Raw genomic sequence first — 15,982 nt, 5'->3', positions numbered from 1 at the left:
TCGATAATTTGTCCGTTACATATTAAATATAAAATGTACAAATTACAAGACAAATACAATACAAATTTACTATTTTAAACTTCTTATCATGTGCTAATAATTTGCATATAAAAAAACCCTGAATAAATTTTACAAAAGCACTGCTATATGTCCCAACTTATTTTTCGGGAAATTTCACTAGCGAGTGTATTTGTGACTTATAAGTTATAGGTGAAACTTCATAACATATACATGGTAGATTTTTTTCTTCAAATAAATATTATAAAGCAAACATAAAGAACAAAAAAACCATCACTGTCAATATTACCCAATCTACAACCCATATTTACAACTCAAAACTCTACCACCAACACTTCCTAGAAAAGAGAAATCTCAAACGTCAATTGAAGGAATGAGTAATTTACAAAAAGATGTGAAGTAGTAGAGAGATATGGAGGGTGTTAAACTAAGTTGAGGTAAAGGGTGTACTAATAACTTCCTGGAGAAGGAGAAAGGGAGAGATGGGTGTGGGTCGTTTGTGTGTAGCGGTTTGGAAGAAAACAATTCACAAATAATGGAAAACAATCTCATCAGAGAGAGACGTTGTAACACGCAAGTGGCAGTTCATCGTATTCGCTAGGATCTCGGGAAACAAGCTCTCGCGAGAACTAGAATTTTCCATTTCACAATTCATGTATATTTCCATCCAAAATTTTAATGCTTATACATTGTAAAAAATTCTACCAGAAGAAGAAGAAGAAGAAGAAGAAGAAGAAGAACTCAAGCAGCTAATGAACTTCACTTAAGATTAATTGAATCAAGAGTACCCCAAGTTTAAGTCATGGTTAAAATTATCCTTATCGAGTAACCCACTTGAATTAGCCACATGGTATTGATTTGAGATCTTGGATTGTACTCCTCTCAAAATCTCATATTTGATTCTCTTTGATGTCAATTTAGGTGGGTTAGTTTGATTTCTTCAAAAAAAAAATTGATTGATAGTTTGGACCGGCCAAAGCACGTATGGACATGACTTCCTCATTAAAAGTCCAAATTCAGATGTGTAACATCTCTTCAAGGATTATCTATCACTACATGATCTTGATTGACCCGTTTGTTAAGGCGGGATTCACTTGTATGCTCAACGCTCTCGATAGACTCTTCCTCCATTTCTACTGAATCACTCCACTAAATAATAGGCCTTTATTATCAAAACCTAGTACTCATCAAATTTTACTACCACTAACTCACCTTAATCTTCCATTAACTTGAGCGTCAAAGTGCTTGTAGTATACTATCCCACCAGGGCATCAAATAACCATTCTCAGTTGCGCTTCACCACTTTTGGCACTTGTTGGAAGTCTAGATTGGATCAATTGGTCATATCGATATTGATACTTCTTTTTATGCAAATATGTAGATCCGTGTTTGCACATACACAACCATATAAATGTACACACACATCGGCTTAATTACGGTAAACCATTTTCCATCTGTTAAAAAACAGCGATGCTATTCATCGCGACGGAAAACATAGCGAAACAATCATGATGCAAGTGTTATAGTGAAAATGGCTCCATGGCATAACTCCTTGATTAGTGGAAATCATGTGGCCAATCTCCTAAGTAAACTGAAATACACTTCCCGTGATCCATTTGTGAAATATTTGTCGCTATACATAGCATTATTGATAAAAAAAAAAAAAAACGTTAAGTATCTTCGCAACATGCAATAAATAGATATTCTTCAGTTATGGATCTCTTTAGCAATTCAAATGTAGCACTCAATATAATATAGAAGAGGCTTTCCTCTAGGCCCTACAAATAGAATGAAAATGGAACTAGTAATTTTCCACACTATAATTTGTGGAAAATGATATGAGCCCCATGTTTTGGATTAAGAGTGAATACAGTTGTTGGAGCATGAACATACTTAGGGGAGAGTTCAAATGAGAAACGTTGTAGAAGTTGTGACAAAACCATCTTTGCTTCTAATAAAGCAAAGTTTTGCCCCATGCACACTCTAGGACCATAACCAAATGGGAAAAAAGAAACTTGGCCTTTTGTTGCTTTTGCAATTCCTTCAGAAAATCTCTCTGGATTGAACTCACTAGCATCATCGCCCCAAATATCACAATTGTGGTGAATTAAGAGTATTGGTAAGGAAATATGTACTCCTGCGGGGAGGAAAAGACTTCCAACTTTCACATCTTTGCGAGCTACTCGATTGAAGTAAATTACCGGTGGGTATAACCTTAGAACCTCGTAGAGAATCATTGTCACCTATGATACATTAAAAAAAACTTATATTAGGAGTAACCACCAGAAGGATTTAATCAATATTAACAATGACCAAAGTAAATTGTGTTAATCACAAAATTGGTATGTGAAATTATATTGCTTGGGTTCTAAGTTAGTCCTTGAAATTAAGAAACTGACAAAAAAAATCTCTAAATTTGTCAATTGTTTGTCATTTTAGTACATATGCATTACTTTCAAGGAGATCTTTTGTAAACTCTCAAATTTCAAGGATTAATCAAACATTATCTTATAATTTCAAGTACTTAAATGAGGTTTCAATCACCACCTGAGTCTAGAGCAAATGGTTGATGCATAGGGTGTGAGTATTGTAAACTCTTATATACTGAATTCGATTTTCACCCTTAAAATAAAGAGTTTTCAATCAAGAGAAATTAACGATACGATGCTTACTATTTTAAGGCGACTTATTCCATCACTGTTAGGCATTTGGTTCCCAAAAACTTGCAAAACTTCCTCCCGAGCACGTGCTTGCCAATCAGGATATCTACTCAACAATATCATTGTCCAAACAAGAAGAACTGATGTGGATTCTTGTCCTCCTAGGTAGAATGCATTGCATTCCTCAAGTACTTCTTGGTCACTCATTCCAACATTCTTATTGTTTCCATTTTCTTGTATTTCTTTCTGATTTGATTCCAAAAGTATACCTAGCAAATCGTTGTTTTGGACTTCACCGGCCATCATCGCTTTCTTTCTTTTGTTGATTATAGCCATTAGTGATGCTTGGATATCTCTATCAATTTCTGTCATCCTCCTGTGTGTAGCTGTTGGTAGATACCTTCAAAAAGATCATTCCAGAATTAAAAATAAGTTTGTGGCAATCATGTTTGAACCTTGAATTTAATATGCAAAACTTAGATTGGCGAAATAACCTATTCCAATCCCTAATGTGAGCCATCTCTATGAACAGGAAATTAGCCTTTAAATTTGTCAAATCTAACAATTAGTGACATAATTTGAGACAGTTCATATATTTTTTCATCCCTAACTTCTATCAAAAATTATTTTTTTACTATGCATAAATTTTAAGTTTATTATAGTTTTGTTTGGTCTTACCTCCATCCTGGAATGTAAACGTTGCGTAGTTTCATAATAAGTTGAGCTTGTTCTTTTAGAAGTTCAAATATTCTTTGTCCTTCTTCGTAGTTGCTTCCAAACGCTGTTTTCGATATGACATCACACGTCAAAATCTGGAGAAAAGTCTTTGCATCGATTTCAATCTTTCCATCTGAAGACATCTCTTCCCATTTGCTAATCATTTCATCACAACTTTGGGAAAATATAGGTGACATGATCTGCAGCATATGAAAACATAACAAGAGTGATAAAACTTAGTATACGGAGTAAATCAAGTACCAAAAGACTGAATTCGCGAGAAAAATTATCGACAAGAGACAATTGGTCAATAATTTCGTGTCATTAATTTAATGACGAGAGAATTGGAGACAATCTATTTTTAGTCTCTTATTTTTGTCACTAATTTAATTCATTAGTATATGTTACTAAGAAAGGAAACTTATTTATAACAACATAGTCAATGGAATTAATATTCATATAACCTTCAACTTTTCTGTGTAGAAAGCAGGGTTGATAATCTTTCGATGCATTCGCCATTTTTCGCCTTCATAATTTGCAAGTCCTGTTCCCAGTAGCTTGTAAAGGGGGCTCAACTTAGGTTTCTGGAAGTCATGCATGTTGTTGAAGATTTCCTTAATTTGCTCAGGGTTTGTAATGATCACTTTGGCATTTGTACCTTCCCATAAAAAAGAATTCTTGCCTACACATAATTTTTGTTATATATCACAAAATGTTCAAGAAGTACTATACAGATAGTGACCTGAATCAAATGAGTTTGAGTTCAACTAAGGGTGCGTTTGTTTCAGCTTTAAAAAAAATAGATTTTGAGGTAAAAGAATCTAGAGATTTTTTTTGTAGAGATTTTTAAAAAAATCTATTCTATTTGTGTTTGTTTACTATCCTAAAAATCATTTTTTGAAGATTTGAAACCCTTACACTTGAGCTCCTTGTATTTAGAAAAAAATAGATTTTGGAAAAGCTACTTGGAATAGATTTTCATTTTGAGCCTAAAAATGATTTTTTTAACAAAATGGATTTTTTCAAAATCTAAAACAAACACTACAAAAACAAAAAAAGTGATTTTTTAGTTAAAAAAATAGATTTTTTTTCAAAAAAATCCAAAACAAACGGACCCTAAATAATGTGATTTTCACATTTAGATAAGTTGATTTAGTACATATAATATAGAGAAAAAAAATATAGAAAATATGACATCATAAGTTATTTCCACACATGGACTCTTTCATCAAGTAAAAATGTAGAATTGTGGGTGGCTCATGGATAAAAGCAGAAACATATGAGGTTAAGTTGTCCAAATTACAGCAGAAACATTGTACCAAATATAATTGGGTTGTGTAATAGCCTATGAGCAACTCAATTACCACTTCTATTAAAAAAGTTAAAAGAGAATTTTTTTTGTTTAAGGAATAAAAGAGAAATTATGTAATCTCTAAAATGCCTCACATGATATATTCCCATATATATGTTTAAGATTCTAAAAAAGAAATTTTGTATTGGTTAAAACAATTTTTTAACTTATAAAATATTAAATGCATGATTTTTAAGACAACTTTACTATATTAAGTCCGTCAACATATGCCTTTAGGATACGTGTTAGCATTTTCCTTAAATTAATAATATACGGTGAAGAAAAATATCTCCGTGAGTTTAATTCAGTTGACAGAGATATTGCATATTAGATCGGACACCCCACTTCTCCACATTTAAAATGTGTGAGCTTTAACCACTAAGCTACTTAAAAAAAATAGATGGTGAAAAAGAATATTGATGAAACAATGGATGGTAGAAAAATAAATTGAAGATCATATGGGAATTAAAGATGCGTACCAAATTTTTTATAAATGTGATGAATAAATGTGAAGATGTGTGGTGTCACATCTTTATCATCTGATAGAGAATTAGTGAATATTGGAGATTTAGCATTTTCCATCATCATCTTAATCATCTCCCTTGTGTCTCCAACCAAAATTCTGTATGGATTGCCTTGAAGGCCTTGTGCTCTCAGTACCTTTTCTACTCTCTTTGGCCTTAGCCAAAGCCAATTCAACAGTTTCCATGTCCATAGAAGAACCAAAGGTGCAACTATAAGAAAGAATGTTGCAGTTGTTGAAGATATTTCCATCATCATTCTTTGTGGGAGAAGAAAATGGGCAGAGATAAAGTAAAGGTGTTAAGGAAAGAGAACTAGATCTAGGAATGATTTAAGGGGTGTTGTTTCATCTTTAGCACTTTGGTGACTTATTTATACTTCCAAAAATATTTATTCACATTGCTTTTGCATCGCAAAATATCTTACTTCACTCTTCCCTCACAAAAGATTTCACTTTTTTTAAGTTTTTTTTTTTAACAAAACCTTTTTTAAGAAAATAAACTGAGTGAAATTAAAAGATTGTTTTAAATGGACAATAAATTTAGGCATTATCCGAAGAATTGGGGATTGTCTCAATTGAAGAAAAAAGAAATTGAGGGAATAATATGGATAATGTGGGGTTGCAAAAAATAGAGAGATATACTATGCTTCTGTCAACACTCTTCTCTATAGATGCCTATAAATTTTACTCCATAATGTGGATGTATATTTAACTTGATGTTAGGTAGGTTAGACACACGTCCCCGTGAGCATAACTCAGTTGAAAAGATATGCATTGTTATATGCAGGGGTCGGGGTTCGAATCTCAGACATCCCACTTGTTCACTTTAAAAAAAATGAATTCTAACCACTTAACTACTTAAAAAAAAAAAAAAAAAGATAGGTTAGACGCACAACTAACAATGGATGCTCTAAAACACATTAACTTGATCGATCAACCATTTAACAATGGATGCTCTAAAACGCATTAACTAGAACGATCAACCATTTTATTATTTTTTTTTTTTTAAGGAATCAACCATTTTATTAATCAATAAGCTCACACATATGGACCACTTTTTTTTTTATATGTACCACTTGTGTTGCTTTGGCGTAGGTGGTTGGTTTGACGCAAATGTTTGACACTCAATGTATGTGAGTGTTATAAATTTTATAGTACTATTTTTTTTTAAATTAAAGAAAGAGCAAATTTATTAACTAATTAAATTAAGACCAATGATATAAAATGAGTGGATCACACCACCTAGTTTAATTCCAACCAGTAAATATAAAATGAGCAATGTTAGCAACACTCACTTTTGAACACCCTCTCTAGCACTCACTCTTTTATTGGATGAAATCAATATATGTCCCACAACTTTGTGTGGGTTTTATTTCCAATGTGTAGACCCACAATAATTTAAATCAATAAAAGAATGAATATTAGAGATATTGTTCAAAAGAGAGTGTTGCTAGCAATACTCATATAAAATTGACAAACCTCAAAAAAAAAAAATTGGATCATCACTTTGGCGTTAAAAACAATTACAAAGCATTACACTATAGCTCATCCCACATATTATTCTGCTCTTTAAAATAAGCAAAGAAGAGAGTCAAACAAAGTTTTGTTCAAACAAAGTTTAACACATCCAAAAATTAGCATCGAGATGTATGTTTGTTTGTATACGACGTAGTCCTGTTTAGAGAGTCGAAGGAGGGATTGAATGAGAGGATGAGGATCTGGAGAAGAGTCTTAGAAATATATAGTCTAATATTTTTGTCTCATTCTTTTGTCTAATACTCCCTCCGGTCCTATTTACAAGAAACAATTTACTTTTTAGATACATTAAATAATTTATGTATTTGGTTTAGGTTCTTGACTAGATACATACATTCTTCAATGTATCTAAAAAGTCAATTTTCTCTTGTAAATAGGACCGGAGGGAGTACCTTTCAATATTTAGTTTAGAAAGAAAACATCAAACTACATATATTCCGTATTTTTCTTTTCGCATAAACAAGGTATTTGCGCACAATTATAAAGACAAATTCTCCGAGTTGTGTAGGCCAATGAGCAGCAAATTAAAGCTCATTCTCAAAAGTGTTTAATGGTTTTTTTTTTCTTTTAAAAAAACTGGATTTGAACTTAAATCTCTTATTAAGTTAATAAAAGACCGAAATTATATTTTTAAAGTATTTATTTTAATTATGAAATTAATATTGTTAATATTATGCTCAATTGGTATGGACCACCTTGCATATAGCATAAAATATGCAAGGTCCGGGGTTCAAACCCCGGCCACCACCAAAAAAGAAAAGTGAAGTTGGAATTGTGAAACTCCTTAGTGAAACTCCTTATCGCTCCATCCATTACCTTTTCGTGAAACTCCTTATCGCTCCATCCATTACCTTTTCCTAACTCCTTTAGTTGGATATTCAAAATCTCATTTTGTTCCACTTTTGTCCTAAAATTTTTGTCCTAAAATTGAGAAGAAACAACTCTAAAGTGGGCCTTTCAAAAAAAAAAAAAAAAAAAAACTCTAAAGTGGGGTTCATGTCTCTTTTTCTTTTTATCTATGATGATTGTGTTGGACATGAGAAAAAATTTGCTCCATTATTTCTCTTTGCTTTGAGTATCCGCAACAAAAACCAAAATAACTTGTTTCCTTTGTTGTCGCTATTGGAGATGTGATTTATGCTCTCGTTGGCTCCACTGGTTGAAATTAGAAAGTGACAGCTCCCTTAAAACATGTTGCTTTTTGGTGGATTTATTTGAAATATGAATTACGTGTTCACGAAGTTATTATTATTCGATGTTTTGTATTATAAAAAAATTATTATTCAATGATTTGATTTTATTGGTCCTCTAAAATTGACGTTACAAAAATTTTACAAATGAGCTCATCACTTTTACCAGTTGTGGGTCTTTATGAAAAATAAAGGGTCAGTCTTCAACGATTTCAAAACATAAAAAATCAATAAAATATGAGTAATAGCAAGCAACTGCAACATTTGGATTTGAATGGAATGGAATGTACGGGAACGGTAGCGGAGCTAGAAAAAAAATATCTCGGGTGAGCCAGCCAAATAAACTTTAATATATATATATATATATATAGCGGTTTGCTAGAACACACCCACTAGTTTTCATGTGGGAGTGTTTTAGCAAGTAAATAACTAAAAAGTGGTTAAATACACCCTAAGGTGTATGTTGTTATAACACACCTACTAACAAAAACAAGTGGGTGTGTTCTAGCAAATCCTATAGGCATTTGCTAGAACACACCCACTAGTTTTTATGTGGGAGTGTTTTAGCAAGTAAATAACTAAAAAGTGGTGTAGTTTTGCTAAAACACTCCCACATAAAAACTAGTGGGTGTGTTCTAGCAAACCCCATATATATATATATATATATATATATATATATATATATATATATATATATATATATATATATATAATTTATGTTGTTGAACGCTAAACACAAAGTTTGATATCAGTGGGACATATAAGCAAATTAACACAAGCACACTAAAATGAAGAGAACAGAGGAGAGACTTTATATTTTGAACTCTTATATTTCGTTCATAAAACTTGATATGTCACAATGGTACAAGCATGGCCTTTTATAGGCAAAATACTAAAACTATTCTTAATGACTAAGCATACTTAGCTTCCAAGTAATTGTACAAACATAAGACACCTAGTATCCATGTGTTGCTCTTTATACAACTCTTAATTGTTAAGTAAACTTAATGGACAAGTAAGTTACTAATAGCTAAGTATTAGTGTTCAATTCAAACTTTGCAACTTAAGTGGCAATCTTATCTCATAAGCCACATCATGCTTCTAAAATCTTCTAGATTATGCTTGATTTAATTTTCTAACATTGCCTCCCTTAAATCAAGCTTGCATCATTCCAAGCATTTTCTTCATTTTGTAAAATGACTCGGTCTTCAACGGTTTTGTAATAATATATGCAATTTTCTCTTCTGCGGGACAATACTCGATCACTACTTCTTTCTCAGCAATCAACACTCGTATCTTGTGAAACCGGATATCAATATGACTGGACCGTCCATCAAAAACTGGATTTTGTTTGTAGCCTTTAGCCACCACCCTTACTTTATAACGATCAATCTCACCACTGGGTTTGTACCTTGTCTTGTACACCCACTTCACTTCTATTGGCTTCTTGTCTGCTGGTAATTCAGTCAGCTCCCATGTTTTATTCTTCTCAATTGCATTAATTTCTTCATCCATAGCTTTTATCCAATTTTCATCACCAATAGCTTCTTCAAAAGTAACTGGCTCACAATCTGCAAATAAGACAAAGTTGATAATTTCTTCATATGATGGGTCATTATCAGTACCCAAGACACAATCTTGTAGTCGAGCTGGTAATCTCCGATTTCTTTGTGTTATGTTCGATGTTTCTGGATCTTCAATATCATTAGGCTCATCAAGTGTTGTATCTACATTCTCGACCTCCTCTTCATAATCATTTGGAGTTACTATTGGCTCCTTTTGTGACTTTGATGACCAATTCCACATTCCTCCTTCATCAAAAGTCACATCTCTACTGATAATTACCTTCTTGGTCTCTAGATTGTAAAGCTTATATGCCTTTGAATTTGAGATGTATCCAATAAAGATACATCTCTCGCCTTTATCATCTAACTTCTTTCTGATTTGATCTGGTACATGAGCATATACAATACATCCAAAAACTCTAAGATGCCTGATTGAGGGCCTCCTTCCACTCCATGCTTCTTCGGGAGTCTTCTCTTGAAAACTTTTTGTTGGACATCTGTTCAAAATATAAACTGCAGTAGCAACTGCTTCTGCCCAAAATTCCTTTGGCATTTGTTTGGCTTTCAGCATGCATCTCACCATATCCATGATTGTTCTATTCTTTCTTTCAGCTACTCCATTTTGTTGAGGAGTGTATCTGGTGGTTAACTGATGTTGGATTCCATGTTGCTCAAAGAAATTTGTGCCGACGAGGTATTCTTGGCCTCTGTCTGTTTTGAGTGCTTTGATTGGACAACCACTTTGTTTTTCTACGAATGCTTTGAATGTCTTGAAGGCATCAATAGCTTCTGATTTCTGCTTCAGAAAATACACCCAAGCCTTTCTGCTAAAATCATCAATAAAAGTAATAAAATACCTGCAACCACCAGGTGTTGGTATTTCAACGGAACACAAATCTGAATGAACGATCTCCAGGAGTTTCTTCGCTCTCCAAGACTTTCCGGTTGGAAATGATTCTCTATGCTTCTTTCCAATTTGACATGTCTTGCATACACCACTTGGAATGTTCACAACAGGTAAACCAGAAACATATTCTTTTCGTGACAGATATTTTAAGCCAGAAAAATGAAAGTGACCAAATCTCATGTGCCACAACCAATCATCATTTGGAATTATTGAACTCAAGCAAGGAAATTGATCATGTTGAATTCTTAGAGGGAATAGGCGGTTAGGAGACATTTTTACCTTTGTGATGAATCTCCCATTTCTATCAATCAACGTGCAATAGCCTTTGCGAGGAAATTGATCATGTTGAATTCTTAGAGGGAATAGGCGGTTAGGAGACACTTCTATCTCCCATTTCTGTCAGAGCAAGGAAATTGATCATGTTGAATTCTTAGAGGGAATAGGCGGTTAGGAGACATTTTTACCTTTGTGATGAATCTCCCATTTCTATCAATCAACGTGCAATAGCCTTTGCGAATTTGCATGTTGTAACCTTTCTCTGACAGTTGTCCCATGCTCAAAAGATTGTGATGAAGGCCAGGAGCATAGAAAACATCACCAATTCTTTTGTGACTTTGATGACCAATTCCACATTCCTCCTTCATCAAAAGTCACATCTCTACTGATAATTACCTTCTTGGTCTCTGGATTGTAAAGCTTATATGCCTTTGAATTTGAGATGTATCCAATAAAGATACATCTCTCGCCTTTATCATCTAACTTCTTTCTGATTTGATCTGGTACATGAGCATATACAATACATCCAAAAACTCTAAGATGCCTGATTGAGGGCCTCCTTCCACTCCATGCTTCTTCGGGAGTCTTCTCTTGAAAACTTTTTGTTGGACATCAGTTCAAAATATAAACTGCAGTAGCAACTGCTTCTGCCCAAAATTCCTTTGGCATTTGTTTGGCTTTCAGCATGCATCTCACCATATCCATGATTGTTCTATTCTTTCTTTCAGCTACTCCATTTTGTTGAGGAGTGTATCTGGTGGTTAACTGATGTTGGATTCCATGTTGCTCAAAGAAATTTGTGCCGACGAGGTATTCTTGGCCTCTGTCTGTTTTGAGTGCTTTGATTGGACAACCACTTTGTTTTTCTACGAATGCTTTGAATGTCTTGAAGGCATCAATAGCTTCTGATTTCTGCTTCAGAAAATACACCCAAGCCTTTCTGCTAAAATCATCAATAAAAGTAATAAAATACCTGCAACCACCAGGTGTTGGTATTTCAACGGAACACAAATCTGAATGAACGATCTCCAGGAGTTTCTTCGCTCTCCAAGACTTTCCGGTTGGAAATGATTCTCTATGCTTCTTTCCAATTTGACATGTCTTGCATACACCACTTGGAATGTTCACAACAGGTAAACCAGAAACATATTCTTTTCGTGACAGATATTTTAAGCCAGAAAAATGAAAGTGACCAAATCTCATGTGCCACAACCAATCATCATTTGGAATTATTGAACTCAAGCAAGGAAATTGATCATGTTGAATTCTTAGAGGGAATAGGCGGTTAAGAGACATTTTTACCTTTGTGATGAATCTCCCATTTCTATCAATCAACGTGCAATAGCCTTTGCGAGGAAATTGATCATGTTGAATTCTTAGAGGGAATAGGTGGTTAGGAGACACTTCTATCTCCCATTTCTGTCAGAGCAAGGAAATTGATCATGTTGAATTCTTAGAGGGAATAGGCGGTTAGGAGACATTTTTACCTTTGTGATGAATCTCCCATTTCTATCAATCAACGTGCAATAGCCTTTGCGAATCTGCATGTTGTAACCTTTCTCTGACAGTTGTCCCATGCTCAAAAGATTGTGATGAAGGCCAGGAGCATAGAAAACATCACCAATTCTTTTGTGACTTTGATGACCAATTCCACATTCCTCCTTCATCAAAAGTCACATCTCTACTGATAATTACCTTTTTGGTCTCTGGATTGTAAAGCTTATATGCCTTTGAATTTGAGATGTATCCAATAAAGATACATCTCTCGCCTCTATCATCTAACTTCTTTCTGATTTGATCTGGTACATGAGCATATACAATACATCCAAAAACTCTAAGATGCCTGATTGAGGGCCTCCTTCCACTCCATGCTTCTTCGGGAGTCTTCTCTTGAAAACTTTTTGTTGGACATCTGTTCAAAATATAAACTGCAGTAGCAACTGCTTCTGCCCAAAATTCCTTTGTCATTTGTTTGGCTTTCAGCATGCATCTCACCATATCCATGATTGTTCTATTCTTTCTTTCAGCTACTCCATTTTGTTGAGGAGTGTATCTGGTGGTTAACTGATGTTGGATTCCGTGTTGCTCAAAGAAATTTGTGCCGACGAGGTATTCTTGGCCTCTGTCTGTTTTGAGTGCTTTGATTGGACAACCACTTTGTTTTTCTACGAATGCTTTAAATGTCTTGAAGGCATCAATAGCTTCTGATTTCTGCTTCAGAAAATACACCCAAGCCTTTATGCTAAAATCATCAATAAAAGTAATAAAATACCTGCAACCACCAGGTGTTGGTATTTCAACGGAACACAAATCTGAATGAACGATCTCCAGGAGTTTCTTCGCTCTCCAAGACTTTCCGGTTGGAAATGATTCTCTATGCTTCTTTCCAATTTGACATGTCTTGCATACACCACTTGGAATGTTCACAACAGGTAAACCAGAAACATATTCTTTTCGTGACAGATATTTTAAGCCAGAAAAATGAAAGTGACCAAATCTCATGTGCCACAACCAATCATCATTTGGAATTATTGAACTCAAGCAAGGAAATTGATCATGTTGAATTCTTAGAGGGAATAGGCGGTTAGGAGACATTTTTACCTTTGTGATGAATCTCCCATTTCTATCAATCAACGTGCAATAGCCTTTGCGAGGAAATTGATCATGTTGAATTCTTAGAGGGAATAGGCGGTTAGGAGACACTTCTATCTCCCATTTCTGTCAGAGCAAGGAAATTGATCATGTTGAATTCTTAGAGGGAATAGGCGGTTAGGTGACATTTTTACCTTTGTGATGAATCTCCCATTTCTATCAATCAACGTGCAATAGCCTTTGCGAATCTGCATGTTGTAACCTTTCTCTGACAGTTGTCCCATGCTCAAAAGATTGTGATGAAGGCCAGGAGCATAGAAAACATCACCAATAAAATTTTGCGAGCCATCTTTCAATCTGATAGCAATTTGGCCTTTCCCCTCAATTGGAATATTTGAATTATTTCCAAACTTCACGGTAGATTTTACCGTTTCGTTCAGAGAAGAAAATAATTCCTTTTTCCCACACATATGATTACTACATCCGGTGTCCAAATACCAGATATTTTCTTCTTCCGAAAGTGTATTGCTTGCTAAAAATAAACTGTGTTGATTTTGAGAAGACTCACCAGAGTGTTGATATGAATTCTCTGCCATGTTTGTCTGATGTTTGTATCTGCAATCAGCTGCTTTGTGCACGTACTTTCCACAATTAAAGCAACCATTATTTGTTCTCTCTTGGTTGGAATAACCTCTTCCTCTGCCACGGTTGTTGAAGCCAAAATTGTTTCCACCTCTTCCTTGATGGGATGGATTGAAATTGTTGTAATTATCTCTCCACTGGTTGAAGTTGCCACGTCCTCTTCCTCTAAAGGTTCCTCGACCTCTACCTCTGAAATTTCCTCTTCCTCCATTATTGTAATTGTCACGAGCTCTAGCTTCACCCATATGACTGGATTCAGCAACGTTGTTGAGGTTCACCTGGCTTTGCAAGGCTTCCTCCTTCACTTTTTCAGTCTTCTCTAATATTCGGTTGATGTGGCTTTCAATACTTCCCTGCAACTCTGCTACCGACAAGGTATCGGTATCATGGGACTTTAATATCGTAGTCACCACATGATCAAAATTCATCGGCATGGTGCGTAGAATTTTCTCCACCACCTTGCTCTCTGGAATATCTTCTCCAAACACCCTCATCTTGTTGACAAGATTTATAACACGGGTAAAATATTGATCCACTGTTTCAGAACTTAACATTTCATACCTTTCATATTCTCTACGCAGAGACTGCAGCTTTGATTTCTGAGCTTTCTCTACTCCTTTATGTGACAGCTTCAATATGTCCCACGCCTCTTTCGAAGTCTTCGCATTTGCTATTTTGCCGAAAATTGAGTAATCTATTCCTTGAAGAATTTGTGATAGTGCCAGCTGGTCCCTTCTACGAGCAAGTTCATCAGCTCCTTGTTGTAAACCAGACTTCACATAGCTCCATATGTTGTGAGCTTTTAGATGTGTTGTCATCATAAATTCCCAATAACTGAAATCTAATTCAGAATTCAATTTGGGACCGGACCAAACGATATTGAAATTGTTTGCCATATTTCTCTCAGAATATGCTTACAAAAATTTTGACACGATGAGAACTCTTTTGTTCCTCACACACTCAGACTATTTTTGACACTGACTTTGACACAGTGAGAACTATTTTGTTCCTCACACACTCAAACTATTTTTGACACTGACACTTTGCAGGACCTAACTGAAGGAAAATCGAATACAACAAAAGGGAGTAGAAGCAGCGGAATAATTTCGATTTTCTTTCCTTGGATCATTACAAAATTCAAACATGAATCAGTGATTCGATTGTTACCTCGAAGTGTGAAACCTGAAAGCTGAAAACTGGAAACTGGAATCTCGATCACAGCCAAGCAAGCAGCAAGCAGCAAAGCCTCTAGCAAGTCCACACGAACAGTGCTCCTTCAAAACTCGGTGCTAGCCAAGGAATCAGAAGTGCAGAGAAGAGGGTTGCTTCAAAACGTGTAACCAAAAACTTCAGCACTAGGGTTCTATTTATAGAACTTCTAGTGTGCTCTGCAAGTTAGAAGTCACTATTGGGCTTCATTAAGCCCAACAACGAGTTTAGTAGTTTTGCCAACTAATTAGCGTCATTTACTAAACGCACCCCTTTATATAAGTCATACTTATATATTTCTCTTTTGACTGTTCTTTGTGTGTGACCCTATAGGTTCTAGTCACGTTGGCAATAATATTAAATCTAATATTTAATACTATAAACAATGAGAGGTATCTAGCAACACATCATTGCTACCCAAGTGACAAGAATGTCAAGTGATCTGACGAAACCTTTCCATGATAATAGTCATGTGTATAATTACTCCTTTGTCTCGTTATCTTTATTGATCCCAAGGCATAGATATTTTGTCACCCTTGTATAGATCAATATTTATATTTCTTGATTCCAAAATATACTGAATAACGAATAAGTCCAATATCTTATATTGACTTAGTTCGGCATGGCCATGCAGTTTTACAGTCATATTTCATCAAGAGGCCTAAAGATATATCTCCTGTTTATGAGGAGGGACAAATCCCATCTAGGACACTCATGTCCCTCAGCATGATTCATCAAGTACCCATCAACCAACGTTATGGTTATCCTGTTACAGACAACGTTAGAATGGCAACAA

At 34.8% G+C, this 15,982-nt stretch overlaps 2 protein-coding genes across 2 annotated transcripts; both read right to left on the bottom strand.

Moving 5' to 3' along the window:
* Window positions 1-1,740: 1,740 nt before the first annotated feature.
* LOC146949297 (11-oxo-beta-amyrin 30-oxidase-like) lies at window positions 1,741-5,611 on the bottom strand. The gene is made up of 5 exons (XM_085745363.1): window positions 5,226-5,611; window positions 3,860-4,077; window positions 3,357-3,595; window positions 2,691-3,078; window positions 1,741-2,261 (listed from the first exon to the last, which is right to left on the bottom strand). Exons 1-5 carry the CDS (start codon window positions 5,524-5,526, stop codon window positions 1,836-1,838), a joined length of 1,572 nt encoding a protein of 523 aa, XP_085601489.1. The 5' UTR covers window positions 5,527-5,611; the 3' UTR covers window positions 1,741-1,835.
* Window positions 5,612-13,448: 7,837 nt separating this feature from the next.
* On the bottom strand, window positions 13,449-15,028 carry LOC146949296 (uncharacterized). The gene has a single exon (XM_085748511.1). The coding sequence runs from the start codon at window positions 14,871-14,873 to the stop codon at window positions 13,449-13,451; it is 1,425 nt and encodes a 474-aa protein (XP_085604637.1). The 5' UTR covers window positions 14,874-15,028.
* Between the last annotated feature and the right edge of the window lie 954 nt (window positions 15,029-15,982).

This window comes from Medicago sativa, chromosome 2, assembly GCF_051527215.1.
Source record: "Medicago sativa cultivar Bolivia chromosome 2, Bolivia_mono, whole genome shotgun sequence".
NCBI classification, from domain to species: domain Eukaryota; kingdom Viridiplantae; phylum Streptophyta; class Magnoliopsida; order Fabales; family Fabaceae; genus Medicago; species Medicago sativa.
This window is presented reverse-complemented; position numbering and strand designations above follow the sequence as displayed.

Coding starts and splice junctions, on each gene's coding strand:
- LOC146949297 (XM_085745363.1), bottom strand. CDS start 5,526: ATGATGATGGAAATATCTTCAACAACTGCAACATTCTTTCTTATAGTT. Junction 3,596..3,859: donor TCTACACAGAAAAGTTGAAG/GTTATATGAATA, acceptor CATATGCTGCAG/ATCATGTCACCTATATTTTC. Junction 3,079..3,356: donor GTTTACATTCCAGGATGGAG/GTAAGACCAAAC, acceptor ATCTTTTTGAAG/GTATCTACCAACAGCTACAC.
- LOC146949296 (XM_085748511.1), bottom strand. CDS start 14,873: ATGGCAAACAATTTCAATATCGTTTGGTCCGGTCCCAAATTGAATTCT.